This window comes from Schistocerca cancellata, chromosome 4 (genome assembly GCF_023864275.1).
Source record: "Schistocerca cancellata isolate TAMUIC-IGC-003103 chromosome 4, iqSchCanc2.1, whole genome shotgun sequence".
Classification (NCBI taxonomy): Eukaryota; Metazoa; Arthropoda; class Insecta; order Orthoptera; family Acrididae; genus Schistocerca; species Schistocerca cancellata.
In genome coordinates this window covers 539,278,227-539,291,928 of record NC_064629.1, presented here as the reverse complement: position 1 = coordinate 539,291,928, position 13,702 = coordinate 539,278,227, and the positions used below count along the sequence as shown (strand labels likewise).

The 13,702-nt window shown below is 37.6% G+C and overlaps 1 protein-coding gene across 1 annotated transcript in view; it reads right to left on the bottom strand.

The window, feature by feature from the left end:
• Window positions 1-13,702, bottom strand: part of LOC126183377 (protein unc-79 homolog) — an 852,060-nt gene that overhangs the window by 213,250 nt on the left and 625,108 nt on the right. The window contains 3 exon segments of the mRNA XM_049925310.1: window positions 5,450-5,590; window positions 9,463-9,573; window positions 9,650-9,758. Of these exon segments, the coding sequence (XP_049781267.1) occupies window positions 5,450-5,590; window positions 9,463-9,573; window positions 9,650-9,758 (361 nt within the window).

Genomic DNA, 13,702 nt, shown 5'->3' with positions numbered 1-13,702 from the left:
GTATCTTTAATTGGGTGAATGTAGACAGGGTTTTTGATATCCATAAAAGACAGCAAGACAAATGATTTCAACCTGCTCATCATATTTATAATGTAGATGAAACTGGCATTCAGACAATGCAGTCCAACAACAGCAAAGTGTTTGCACTCAAAGGAAGACAAGTCAGAGCTACTACTTCAGCTGATAGAGGTTTGCTGTCAAGTTTTCTAGTGTGCATGTCTGCAGGAGGAAATTTCATTCTGCCTTTTGTGATCTTCCCTAGGCAATAAATTAAGGTTGAACTTTAAAATGGGGTTCCACCAGGAACCAAATTTACGTGGATGCAGAGTGGAACTTTTTTGGATTTGTTTGAACATTTTTTTTAAAACATGGAAAATCAACAGCTCAAAATACATTTCTACTAATCTTAGATGGTTACTCTATCCATGCTAAGCACACGGGTTTCATTGATAGGAGCAGAGAAAATTATACAACTGTTTTGTGCTTTGCCCCCACATTGTAGTCACAAGCTCCAACCTTTGGATGTGGAATTCATGTCTCCTTTTAAAACCTTCTACACACAAGCTTGTGAAAAATTTCTTCAAAATAATCCAGGAAAGAACTATTTCACAGTTTCAAATAAGTACACTCTTGAATGAAGTGGTTTGTCATGCATTCCATTCCAATGACAGCAGTCGATGGCTTTAGAAAGTGTGGAATTTTTCCTCTGGACCCTAACAAGTTTACCAATGTAGACTATATTACAGCTAAGGTTACTGATGTTCCTTTGGATAGGGACACTAATCTTGTGTGAAATTATGAGCTGTCTTCAAGTGCAGGGTGCCTCCAGATTTTAGGTGATAAATTTTAGGTGATAAACCTTCTCCAAGAGAAGGTTCCCCTCAGTGTCCGACTACTGAAGAATGTCCCTCTGAGAATCCAACAAGTGGAGTCCACATAAGCCCAAAGGATGTAAAACATTTCCCTATGTGTAAATCAAAAACAAACCAGGAGTAAAAAAGAAAAGACTGCTATACTCACTTCAAGCCCTTGCAAAAATGTGTTGGCTGCAGCAATAAAAAAGAAAAATGAAGAACTTTAAATAAAAAAAAAGGAAGTTCAAAGAAAAACAAACAGATAAGGTCAATATTCTACAATGTAAGGCAACACAAAATAATGGTAAGAAGCTAAAAGTGAAACCAAATACTAAAGAACTTCTGCTAAAAAAGAAACTTTTTCAAGAAGAAATTGAAGAAGAAGTCACACTGCCTGCTTGGTTGTCTTTCTCTTGGTCCCATGTCATGTGGGTATCACATGGAATGCACCAGCTCACTGTTTGGCTAGAGAAGTCATTGGTTGCTCTCCATTCATTTTGATGATTCCAGGGGTGGATTTCCAGGTTCAAGTAAGACCTCTATTCACTTGGAGATCGAACAACATGTGATGGGCTGCTGCCCCCCCCCCCCCCCCCCCAATAGATTCCACACTATCCAGGAGACCCTTGCTGCATGATGCTCTTCCTTTCATTCCTCCTGGAAGGAATCTACTGACCAATGTTGCCTCCACAGTGGCCATACCAGGCCAACCCATAGTTTCATTTTGTGACTGAGTCACCCCCACACTGCAGAGCCTTACAGACAGTACCTCATATCCTAGTGGACTGCACCAACCTTCTGCCTCTCCATGCTTAGCATAATCTTCCTAATTCTTTGCCTTTGATATTGGTGGGTGATTCATGGGTGGATGAATGGTTCTTCATTTTCTCCATGAAAGTGGGTTTCATGTGCCATGGATGAGCCCTCCTCTGACCTATGTACAGGCCTGGACCCTAAGGTTTTAATCTACCTTTACAGTTTGGTGTAGGGTAGCTGGGCTGAGACATCTCCTGCTACATTCTGGGTCTGGGGAACTGCTGAGCCTACCTTCCTGACTAGCTCACTCTTTCATCCGTCTTTTACTCTGCTTTAATTGCTTTTAGATGTTATTTGCCTCTTTTTCTGAAACACCCTATTTTTCTGCAGTAGGGTTAGCATTCTGTTGAATAGTGGGTGCTCTTTAACACCTTGACTATAATAGACGAATGGTGGGACGACTGTGGATGAGACACCTCCCATTGCATGAAGAGCCCCAAACATGTCCATATGCTGTCTTACCTCTTTCTCTCATCCAGTTTTTATTATTGATGGTGCAACTGATGTCCATAATGCTTTTAGCCTTCCAACTTCTAAAATTCTGAACCTGTGAACTAAAGGGCATTCATTGCTCTGTAGCTGTCTTCGCCCTTCATTGGGTTGGCATGGTCATATGTGGGGTAGGGTTCCACTCGTCATGGATGAGCCCTCCACTGACCTATGTACTGGCCTGACTCCTAAATTATTTCTGAGCTCTGTCATGAGTTTTTCCTCCAAGGTCCTGATTTTACTGCTCGTATGTGCCTTCATTATCAGAACACGTTCCTCGTGGACATCACTAACTCAAGTTGAACTATCCCTAAACTGAGGAGCTGCTGAGCATGCTGTTAGTTCATTAACCTAAAATCAACCAACCAAGCAAACTCTTCAGTTTCTTGTTTGCCCAATGGATTAAAAATGAATTAACATCAATTTTTGTTTGTTTGTATGCATGAGTTTTGGAAACCACCTGTGGCGAAATAAGTAGCTGCATATGAATATCAGAACTAGAAACTGAGACAGAAACTTCTTGGTTTATATTGATGATATACAGTGGATATGTACAAGGAAAAGTACACCACATTTGCTCAAAGACGCTCACCAAGTAGTGTCACCAGACAAGCCTGGATAAAGTAGGATGTATCTACAGTTATATCCCTCTTTTGGTTGGTTCACTGCTGAAATTTTTCACGAACTTTGTGACCAAAGTGCCGGAAGCAGCTCTATGGAATCTTTATAATGTGATTATTTTATACAATGACTGCCAGAAAAGTTAAGCACTCAGAAGACATGTGCAGATGTCAACTTCATATACTTACACAACACCAGTGGGTGTGTAAATGATTAGAGTTACAATCCTCTGTGACAGGTAGACTGCACAATAAATTGTATTAGTGTTGTTCATATTAAGTTTTGTTATTAGGTCTGGTTGGGTATATAATGGGTGTGAACAGCATCAGATGTTGGCTGATCACTGTGAAGGACACAGGAATGCAGCATACTCAAGTGAGACTGTGTTACTAGCACCTGGCAGAGTATGAAGCGGACCTACTTTCAGTCTTCAGTTGGCTGGCTAGTCAAACGAATCAATATCCAGATTTGTGGAGCATTTGGAAGTGACACTGAACTGATGTTGGATGGCATTGCAACAGGAGAACAAGCATATTCGTTGTCAAGGTTCCAGTCAACCTGCCTGACCACCACAAAGGAAGGTCACCATATTGTGTGACAAGCACATCATAACCCTTTCACATCTGCGAGTGCCCTCTGAGAACAAGAAATGGACTCCCTCTAACAGTCTGTATCATACTTCATCCCTTGCCATGACTGGAAACTAGCAGCAGATGGACAAGGGAATTACTGTCCCATGTATAGGCTCTTAACATCACAGCACAAATGGCTTTGTTTGGAGTGATGCCCTCAGCAGGAAACATGGACTGCTGTTGAATGGTGTTGCATTTTGTTCAACAAAGAATCACTGTTCTGCACTATCTTGGATGACCATGATTGTTGAGTAAGATAGTGACATGGTGAGAAATTCCAGTTTTCCGATATTTTGGAGAGGCACAGGGATATAACACCTGGCATCATTGTGTTGGGAGTCATCAGGTATGACATCAAGTTGAGGCTGGTATAGATTGAGGGAACACCAATTGCACAACAGTATGTGACACATGTCTTATGTCCTCAAGCATTACATTTGAGAATTGTGGCATCATTTATCAACAGGAGAATGGTCATCCAGAAGTAGCACATGCTTCTATTATCTGTCAGAATCATGCTGAGTTATTCTAGTGGCCAGCAAGATTCTGAGATCTGTCACAGATAGAGCATCTGTGGGACCAACTTAGACATCAGCTGAGACCCAGTGCCAGTATCCATGATATCACTGACCAGCTACAACAGTTGTGGGCCAACTTGCCTCAGGAGTCAATAGAATGACTTTGGGACACTTTTCTCAACTGAATCAATGCATACAATCAGGCTGCAGGGAGTGGAATGCCATATGGAGAAGTGGACTCATACTGCTAAGTTCTCTGTGAATTTGACTTCATTTTATAATCACTGAAATTACATTACATACCCTTTCAACCTATTGAGTATCATTTTATTTCCTCTCTCCTTATGGGTGCTTCAATATGTTTTTCATTTTGCAGTGTATATAATTTACCTAGTTTTCTGTTCTTCTCACTTGTTCTTTGTGGTCTACTTAAAATGATATATAACTTTCAAATTTCTTTCAGCATTATGTACACATCATTTATTTTTCTGTACACATTGGAAAGTCACCCTATATAAGGCACATGAGTGAATCCAAAATTCAGTCCTATGGGCCTTCCTTCATAATGTCTCTACAGTCACTAAAATTTTCTCTCTTTCCAACAATGTTTCAATTGTTGTTGTTGTGGTCTTCAGTCTCGAGACTGGTTTGATGCAGCTCTCCATGCTACTCTATCCTGTGCAAGCGTCTTCATCTCCCAGTACCTTCTGCAACCTACATCCTTCTGAATCTGCTTAGTGTATTCATCTCTTGGTCTGCTGCTATGATTTTTACCCTCTACGCTGCCCTCCAATGCTAAATTTGTGATCCCTTGATGCCTCAGAACATGTCCTACCAACCAGTCCCTTCTTCTTGTCAAGTTGGATTATCAACACATTATCTTGCATTTATTCCTTAAATATGATTCAAAGCAGTTCTTTGTAAAATCATCAGTTCCATCAAATTTAATATATTCTAAAAGAATATCATGATCCACACAGTCAGATATCAGCTAGTGTAATTTCGTTATTTAATGCTTGTTTTACTTGTTGAGAAAATGTATAAATTTATGTAATGTTCATCTTCAGAATAACATAGCACTCTCCTTTGTTCCTCCATTAAGTTCCCTCTGTAATACATCTTGTCCACATATGTTATTATTTTGGTGCAAGTGTACACAAGTTTATTGTGCACATTGGTCAAATTAAAGAGCATTACAGCTGGATGTGGAATTTAGTAGTATAGGCACATGTACATAGATCATGGCATATAAAACAACCTGCATAAAAAATGTTAAAATGTTACAAATGTTAATAAATCAACCAAGCTCACAGTGGAAGAAATCATACATTTTAGGGACACATATTCTTCTAATATTTAAAGAATGTGAATAGTATCAGTGAACACATTTATTACCCTATGGTTTCATTGCTCTGGCAGTTTGTCACCAATGTATCTTAATTTCCTAGTACTACTTTTTTATCAATTCAAAGTCATTACAGACTTTAAGGACAATTGTTACAAATAGGGAATAATTTACTTTGAAACAATGCTGAGTATCTCTGGTAGCAAAGGTGCTGCAAGAGCTGGTTCACGGTGTATAAATGTTCCCAGAATTATGATGCAAAGGCCCATTTCTTCATCACTATATTCCTCCTTCACCAGTCCACATTCAGAACACCTATGAATAGATAGAAAACAGACAGAATCTATTAGTGAAAAAATTCACCAGAGTACAGCAAAAATAGACAAATGTACAATAAATCGATACTACTATATAAGGCCAAGTTTAACATTTTTAGCAAAAGTCTCGAAAAGTTCTTGACTGATTTAATTCATATTGTTACATGATGCTCTAATAAATGTCTGGACAAGCATAGGTTATATATTTTTAATTTATACAGTGTACAAATATATACATAAAACCTACACTACTATGTAATGACTGTTTAATGTTGTTACCAATAAAATCTCACAAATTTCTTGGTGGATTTAATTAAAAGTTTTACAAAATACTCTAATAAAGATTCAGACAGCCAGAGGCTACACATTTTTAAATATATGTGGTATATAAAGATATGTATAATGATATATAAATAGGAAACATTATTAGCAAAAATATCAAAAAGTTCTTCACCAATTTACTCCAAACTTCACACAACGCTCTAATAAATATTTGGGTGGTCATAGGCTATATATATTTAATATATATAATGTATAAACAGAAATAAATATCATATAACAAGAGAATGTTGTTAGGCAGAATCTTGAAAAGTTTCCGATGGATCTACATGATACTCTAATAAACATTTGGATGGAAACAGGCTACATATTCTTTAATATGTGTAGTATACAATTATATGTATAACAATACACAAAGAAGAAACATTGTTAGCAAAAACCTCAAAAATTTCTTCACTGATTTACTTCAATGTTTTACATGATGTACTAATAAACAATTGGACATACATAGGCTACAATAGGGAAAAGTTACCAAAAATTTCAAAAATTTATTGCTGAGCTTACTTCAAATTTTTAATCAATATTGTAATAAAGATTGAGAGGGACACAGGCTGTATATTTACTTCAACAAGAATGTCCATTTTTCTGTTAAAACCAACTAAAAGAAAGAGAACACTATATCATGCTGTGCTGTGAAAATGTGTGGTATTGTTTCTTTTATGCAGTCAGTTTTAACTATGATAGCAGGGCATTTAAATCATTAGACAAATTGTTTCTCTCATGTATATCCTTTCTCCTTTTTCATAATTTTAATCAAAAACTGTATACACAACTACATGTGCTTGTTTTAATTCTCACAGTCAGTTAACAGAAAACAGGAAAGTTGTATTGATGGCTTATCAGCCTATTACTGGAATCCCATTACAGAATCTGAATCATCTGAAACTTTGCAGTCACAGCCATTTGCAAATTAAAACTATGCAAAACACTGTCATTAGAGCTACTGCCACAGATACAAGGAAGCAAATGAGATTGGGATTGAGCATCCCATCAAAATCGAAGTCATTAGAGAAAGAACACAAGCTCAGAGTATTTTGAGGATGTGGAAGTATATTGGCCATGCCCTTTCAAAGGGACCATCCCAGCATATGCCTGGAGTGATTTTGGGAAATATTGGAAGACCTAAATCAGGATGGACAGATGTGGATTTGAACCATTGTCCTTCTGTATGTGAGCCCAGTGTGCTAACAACTGCAGCACATCTTTTGGTTCACAGATCTAGCAGCAGGAGAGGTCTCTTATATCTGTATACCAAATATTCCAACCAATTTACCCATTCATTTTACAGGACTTTAATTTCCAATTAAGATTTTATTGGCCATAACAATACACAAGGCTCTATGTCAGGGAGAGGAGGAAAGAGGAGGTGGACACAGAGGGCTGGGGGAAGAAGCGAGTATAGAAAGGAGAAAGGAGGAGACAAAGAGAGAGATAGATGGAAGGTGGTGGACACAGAGAGAGAAGATGGAGAGAGAAGAAGATTGGGACATATATTCAATTGCCATTTGTATTTAGCAACTATAAGGCATTGCTTGGTTTGGTAGTTATATATATTTCTGTTAATATTGAGGTTGATAAGTCATGAATAATCAATAAATGACAAAAATGTATCTAATTTTTTATAATTTTGCTGGTCTCTAGCATGGATGCACATATCATGTCGTAAGAGTCATGTAAATATTTTGTGAGAATGGTTTCAAAGTGATGTGGAATCTGTACACTTAATTAAAATTTAGAAAATTAGTGGAAAATGAATGAAATTTATTTACAGTTTAGAAAATAATCATATTTCCTGAAGTACCATTTCAGTGAACTGAATGTAAATTTATATTAAAAGAAAATTTATTTTACACATTTCAAAGACAGTGCCAGTAAATAAAGGGTATTATTAAAAACTGTTAGATACTTTGAGATGTGGTAGTACCTACCAAAACAAGAGAAAAGACTAATAAAACATGTGATCTAAAGTGAATACCTTAAGAGCTATTAGCACTTGGTGATCTTTGATACTGTGAAACACGTATCTTCTACTGGAGACTCTTTGCTTTCCATATTTTAGGGAGTACAGACCAAAACAGGAAAAATGTCCAGTAAACATAGGCTTTAAAATGCTTAAGAGCTATGCAGACTTGCTCATCTTTGCTACTGTGAAACACATTTCTTCTATTTTTTTTCTTGTTTGGTCCATACTACCTCCTCCCAAAACATAGAAAGCAAGGAGACTGCAGAAAGAAGAAATGCATTTCGCAGTATCAAAGATGAAGAAATGTTCATTGCAGTTAAGGTATGCATTTTAGAGCCTATGTTTACTCAATATTTTTTTCTTGTTTCAGTCCATATTACCACCTCCAAAAATACAGAATGCAAGGAGCCTGCAATAGAAGAGATGTGTTTCACAGTATCAAAGTATCACTTCTCAAAATACCTGATACTTTTTTAATACCCTGTATATATCACACACCATATGTCAGATATTACATTTAATGCCATGTGGGATGAACAACTACAAGGTAACAGAAATCATCTTTCTAGAACTGACTGTATATTCTCATGAACAACCTTTGAGGGATGTTAACATTACTAATTAAGTGGGTTATCTATACTGAGAGTAGCAACATCACAAATGACAAAAAAATAAATAAATGTTATCTCAGACAAAAATATATTTTTCTCTGCCTGTGTGTTTCATCAGGGGGACTTCTGTGAGACATATGCAAATTGATGTGTAAGCATCATTTAGCTTTTTATGACAACATGACAGAACGAATAAACAGACAAGTCTCATTCACATTTCTGGTTGTGTAGAACACCTTCCTGTAGTAACCATACCCATGTCAATTTAATTCTTTGTTTATCTGTAGAAAACTAACATTATTAAATGCAAAAGTTGCTGGATGTTGTCTCTAAAATGGTATACAATATATTTCTTCCAGTTTAAATCTTCATAAATGCCTATTACACTTATTTTGAGGATTTGCTGTACTAATTCAGTCACAATCACTTTCTTTATTTGTCACTGATCATATGTCTTTAATTTAGTAGTATATTCCATTTTTTCACAGGTATTAAAACAAAAATCATGAAAGTGAAGGAGATGGGCTGAATCCAATCTGACTCCACCTAAAGAGAAAATAAAATACAATATTCCTGAATGGCATGTGGACATACTATACATTGTTTTTCCCATTTTATGATTATGTGATTAATCATCTACCTGCATTATATTTGCATTAATGTGATAATAAACAAGAGTAGAGTGATATTCACTTTAACATGACATTCATATAGTGCATCTAAAGTTCATTTTTTTCTTGATTTTGGTCCAAATTCCTCTACTGTCGCCTGAGTGAGCACTCGGTACTGAAGTGCTCAGACCAAAGTCTACCCTAATTCGAAAATCATGACTATAGGCATACTTAATTTATTTTCCCCATTTTGATTGCTACTACATGCTTGTCTACAAAAAAAGAAGAGAGGCTGAAGAAGAGAAACACTTTCTCACTTACAAACAGAAAAGAACTAGACTCTTACCTTTCATAAACACATTCATCTCCAGTTCTGAATGAGCTCTGTTTCAGGTGGAATTCAGCATGACATGCTTGTTGTGTTAAAGGATCCAGTACAGATGTCTGAGGGCGACACCTGAAGAGAGACCATATGACGACTTGTGACTGATGGAAATAGAAAGTGTTTTATATACACAGTGAATACCGCTTACCAGGGTCCAGACTGTTGGTGTTTATCTGAGGCCACACGCTGACCTGCAGCAAATGTTCCACTTTTCCCTGACCACTGCTTCTGTGTGTATACATCATCATCTGCTTTAACTATTGAAAAGGAAGCAAAAGTTTAGAAATCTGTAATTTCAGCATTTAAACCCAGCTTTAAAGTCTTTCAGAACTACTTCAATCTAACTTCACTCTAATTTACATTATTATTAGTTATTTATCATATAGCATACATTAAGGTTTTTTCAATTACAAGAATAGTGTTAAATATACAAAAATTACAAAATATGTCAGCATAGATCTCCAGCATAACATAATGCAAATGACAAGAGTTATAGGCAAATTTCAAGCTCTTTTATATCACAGTTTATGGTCTTGTAGTTAGTGTTTTCGACTTTTGATCATGGGACCCATGGGTTTGATACTTGTCTGAGTTGCAGATTTTCTCCAGTTAAGACTGGGTTTGAATGTGCTGTTCTCGCCATCATTACATGATCATTAAGGTTCAAGTCATGGAAGTGGAATACAAACAATTGCACCAGCTGTGTGAATTCCCCAGAAGGGGACTCTTGGTCAGAAATTCCATACAGGCATTTCAAAGTACTTTATATAGTTTAACATTCTACTTATTAATGTCAGGAAGTCTTCAAATGGACACTTGTAGACACACATAGAACAAGTTCATACAATATGAGCAGTTGTCTATCATTCAGCACCACAGTCACAAGATAATGATGAAGGCCTCCCCCACTTGTGGAGAGTGTCTGCACATCTTCCATGGCCCATCTGGATGTGCTTCAAAGCAGTCCAAATTGCCCGAGGCTGGTCAAATGTAGGTGCTCTCGCCTGAATGCAGTGCAGTTTCAGGCATTGTGAAGAACAGTTTTGTTGCCAGCAGGACACCCATTCATCAGTGGCACTGAATTAACTTCACTAAGAACCCTGGCTGTGAAAATAGTAGGACGTCTTGATCTCAATCATTTCCACTCCATAGAGAATATATCATTCAGTATTGGCAGTTAATGGCTATCAACAAACTTCTGATATTCAAATAGTAGCACACTTTCCAACTGAGACAAGAAGGTGGAAGGAACGTGATTCAGGGTAGGTAACCAATATGTGGGAGTAAATTGTGTTGACACACTAACAATGCACATGGATTTGCTAAGCAGTGTATCTATTTTTTCACACATGGACTACTAAGCCTGACATATGTACAGTACTATGCTGTTGCGTACATCAATCTGAGCTCTGATACTCAAATACTGTCTGCTGACAATCCCCAACTAGTGCCACAGAGCTTATGAAGTATTACATTTCTGCTTTTGAGCTTAGCAGATGATTGCATCAAGTTCTCCTCTAAATGAACATGTCCTGACTAAGGTGATTCCAAGATATTTTTGATGTTTGTTAAGACAAAGTTTGTCTTCCTTAAAATAGATATCAAGGGCCCTGTGTGCCAGTCTACTGAACAGATGAAAACATGCAACATTTGTTTTATTTGAGTTATGTTGTCACATCATTTTATGGAAGTATTGCTTTAAGGTAGCTAGATGAGAAATTAGGATTTCTTCAGTTGTTTTGAAGGTCTTTTTGTTTGGTAGCTTTGCCAGTCATTCACATAGAAAAAATTCTGAATTGTGTTACAGGAATATCGGACATATACAAATTGAACAAGAGAGGACTGGGACCCTGTGCAAAACATTATTCAATATATTTGGACATCTAGTGTCTTGTCTTGTAGTACATTTGCTTCCAGATGATTCATTGTCAAGTAGTTTTTACTTTACAAATATTAATTAATGAGGTTTTATTACATGTTAAACAAAAAACTACTTTGTTAAGGTTCATAGCATTTCAGCCAATTAGAAAGATATGGGCTGAATGGCAACATTAAGAATGTGCACATATAGAATGATAATCGTTTCACGCCGTTGTTGATTGTATCTGAAATTTTTAAAAAACACCATAGCAAATGGATGAGAAATAGTTATAAACCCAGATGCAGTTTCAATTAACAACATGTTTTATGGAAGCTGTCTTGGTAAACACAGTACATGAATGGATACTAGTTGACTGCATTAGGCCTAAGGGATTAAGAAATGTGTCAATAATGGGAGGATATTTTGATAGAAATTATAAATGTATTTCAGAGTAAGATCAATAACACTTCAAAAAAAGTTTTGCATCACCCCAGTTCCAAGAGTTCTGGAACCTCTACAGAAAATTGGAATAGAGATCAACATAAACATCATTTCCACCCATTTGATTGCTCATGAAAACCATACATCGCATGTTGTACCAACATACAGCGAGACCTTCAGAGGTGGTGGTTCAGATTGCTGCATGCACTGGTACCTCTAAAACCGAGTAGCACGTCCTCTTGCATTGATGCATTCTTGTATTCATTGTGGCATACTATCCATAAGTTCATCAAGGCACTGTTGGTCCAGATTGCCCCACTCATCAGCAGCCATTTGGTGTAGACCCCTCAGAGTGGTTGGTGGGTCACATCATCCATAAACAGCCCTTTTCAATCTATCCCAAGCATGTCTGATAGGGTTCATGGCTGGAGAACATGCTGGCCACTCTAGTTGAGTGATGTTGTTATCCTGAAGGAAGTCATTCACAAGATGTGCACGATGGGGGCACAAATTTTCATCCATGAAGATGAATTCCTCGCCAACATGCTGCCGATATGGTTGCACTATCAGTCGGAGGATGGCATTCACATATCATAGAGCTGTTATGGCGAATTCCATGACCACCCAAGGCATATGTCGGCCCCAATATAATTCCACCCCAAAACAGCAGGGAACCTCCACCTTGCTGCACTCACTGGACAGTGTATCTAAGGCATTCAGCCTGACTGGGTTGCCTCCAAACACGTCTCTGATGATTGTCTGGTTGAAGGCATATGTGATACTCATCGTTGAAGAGAATGTGATGCAAATCCTGAGTGGTCCATTCAGCATGTTGTTGGGCCCATCTGTACTGTACTACATGGTGTTGTGATTGCAAAGATGGACCTCGCCATGGACGTTGGGAGTGAAGTTGCACATCATGCAGCCTATTGCACACATTTTGAGCCATAATATGATGTTTGTGGCTGCACGAAAAGCGCTATTCAACAAGGTGGCGTTGCTGTCTAGGTTCCTTCGAGCCATAATCTGTAGGTAGTGGTCTTTCACTGCAGTAGTAGCCACTGGGATGCCTCAGCGAGGCATGTCATCGACAGTTTATGTCTCTCAGTATCTCCTCCAAGTCCAAACAACATCGCTTTGGTTCACTCCGAGATGCCTGGACATGCCCCTTGTTAAGAGCCATTCCTTGCACGAAGTAACAACATGGACAAGATCAAACTGGGGTATTGACTGTCCAGGCATGGTTGAACTACAGACAACACAAGCTGTGTACCTCCTTCCTGGTGGAATGACTGGAACTGATTGGCTGTCGGACCCCCTCTATCTAATAGGTGCCGCTCATGCATGGTTGTTTACATCTTTGGGCAGATTTAGTGACATCTCTGAACAGTCATAGGGACTGTGTCTGTGATACAATATCCCCAGTCAACATCTATCTTCAGGAGTTCTGGAAATCGTGGTGATGCAAAACTTTTTTTCATGTGTGTAATTCAAAAGTGTATGAAGTAGATACTATTGGTATGTTAAAATCATATTAATCAGGTCAAAGAATCAGAGCATCTAGCTAGCAAAGAAGTGTAGGTGCTATCTTATAAAGGTTGCTGGGATGTACGCTAGGTATAAACACTAGGTAGGCTTGCGCTGAGAAAATATTTTAAATAATGAGTATTGTTTTGAGGGTTCAGAAACTATCTTAGTTTATAAATTAAGTAATTTGAAAAAGAAAATGGAAATAATTAAACAATGTGTTACAAGTAAGGTAATCAAACATTGCAAGGAAAAAAGTGGCATTAGTATGACAGTCACGTTGTTGGTTGGCCTAGTGTTGTGTACAAAGGAGAAGCCTTTAGGGTCTATATCTAGATGCAGCAGAATTATTAATGAGATTTGACTTGCACC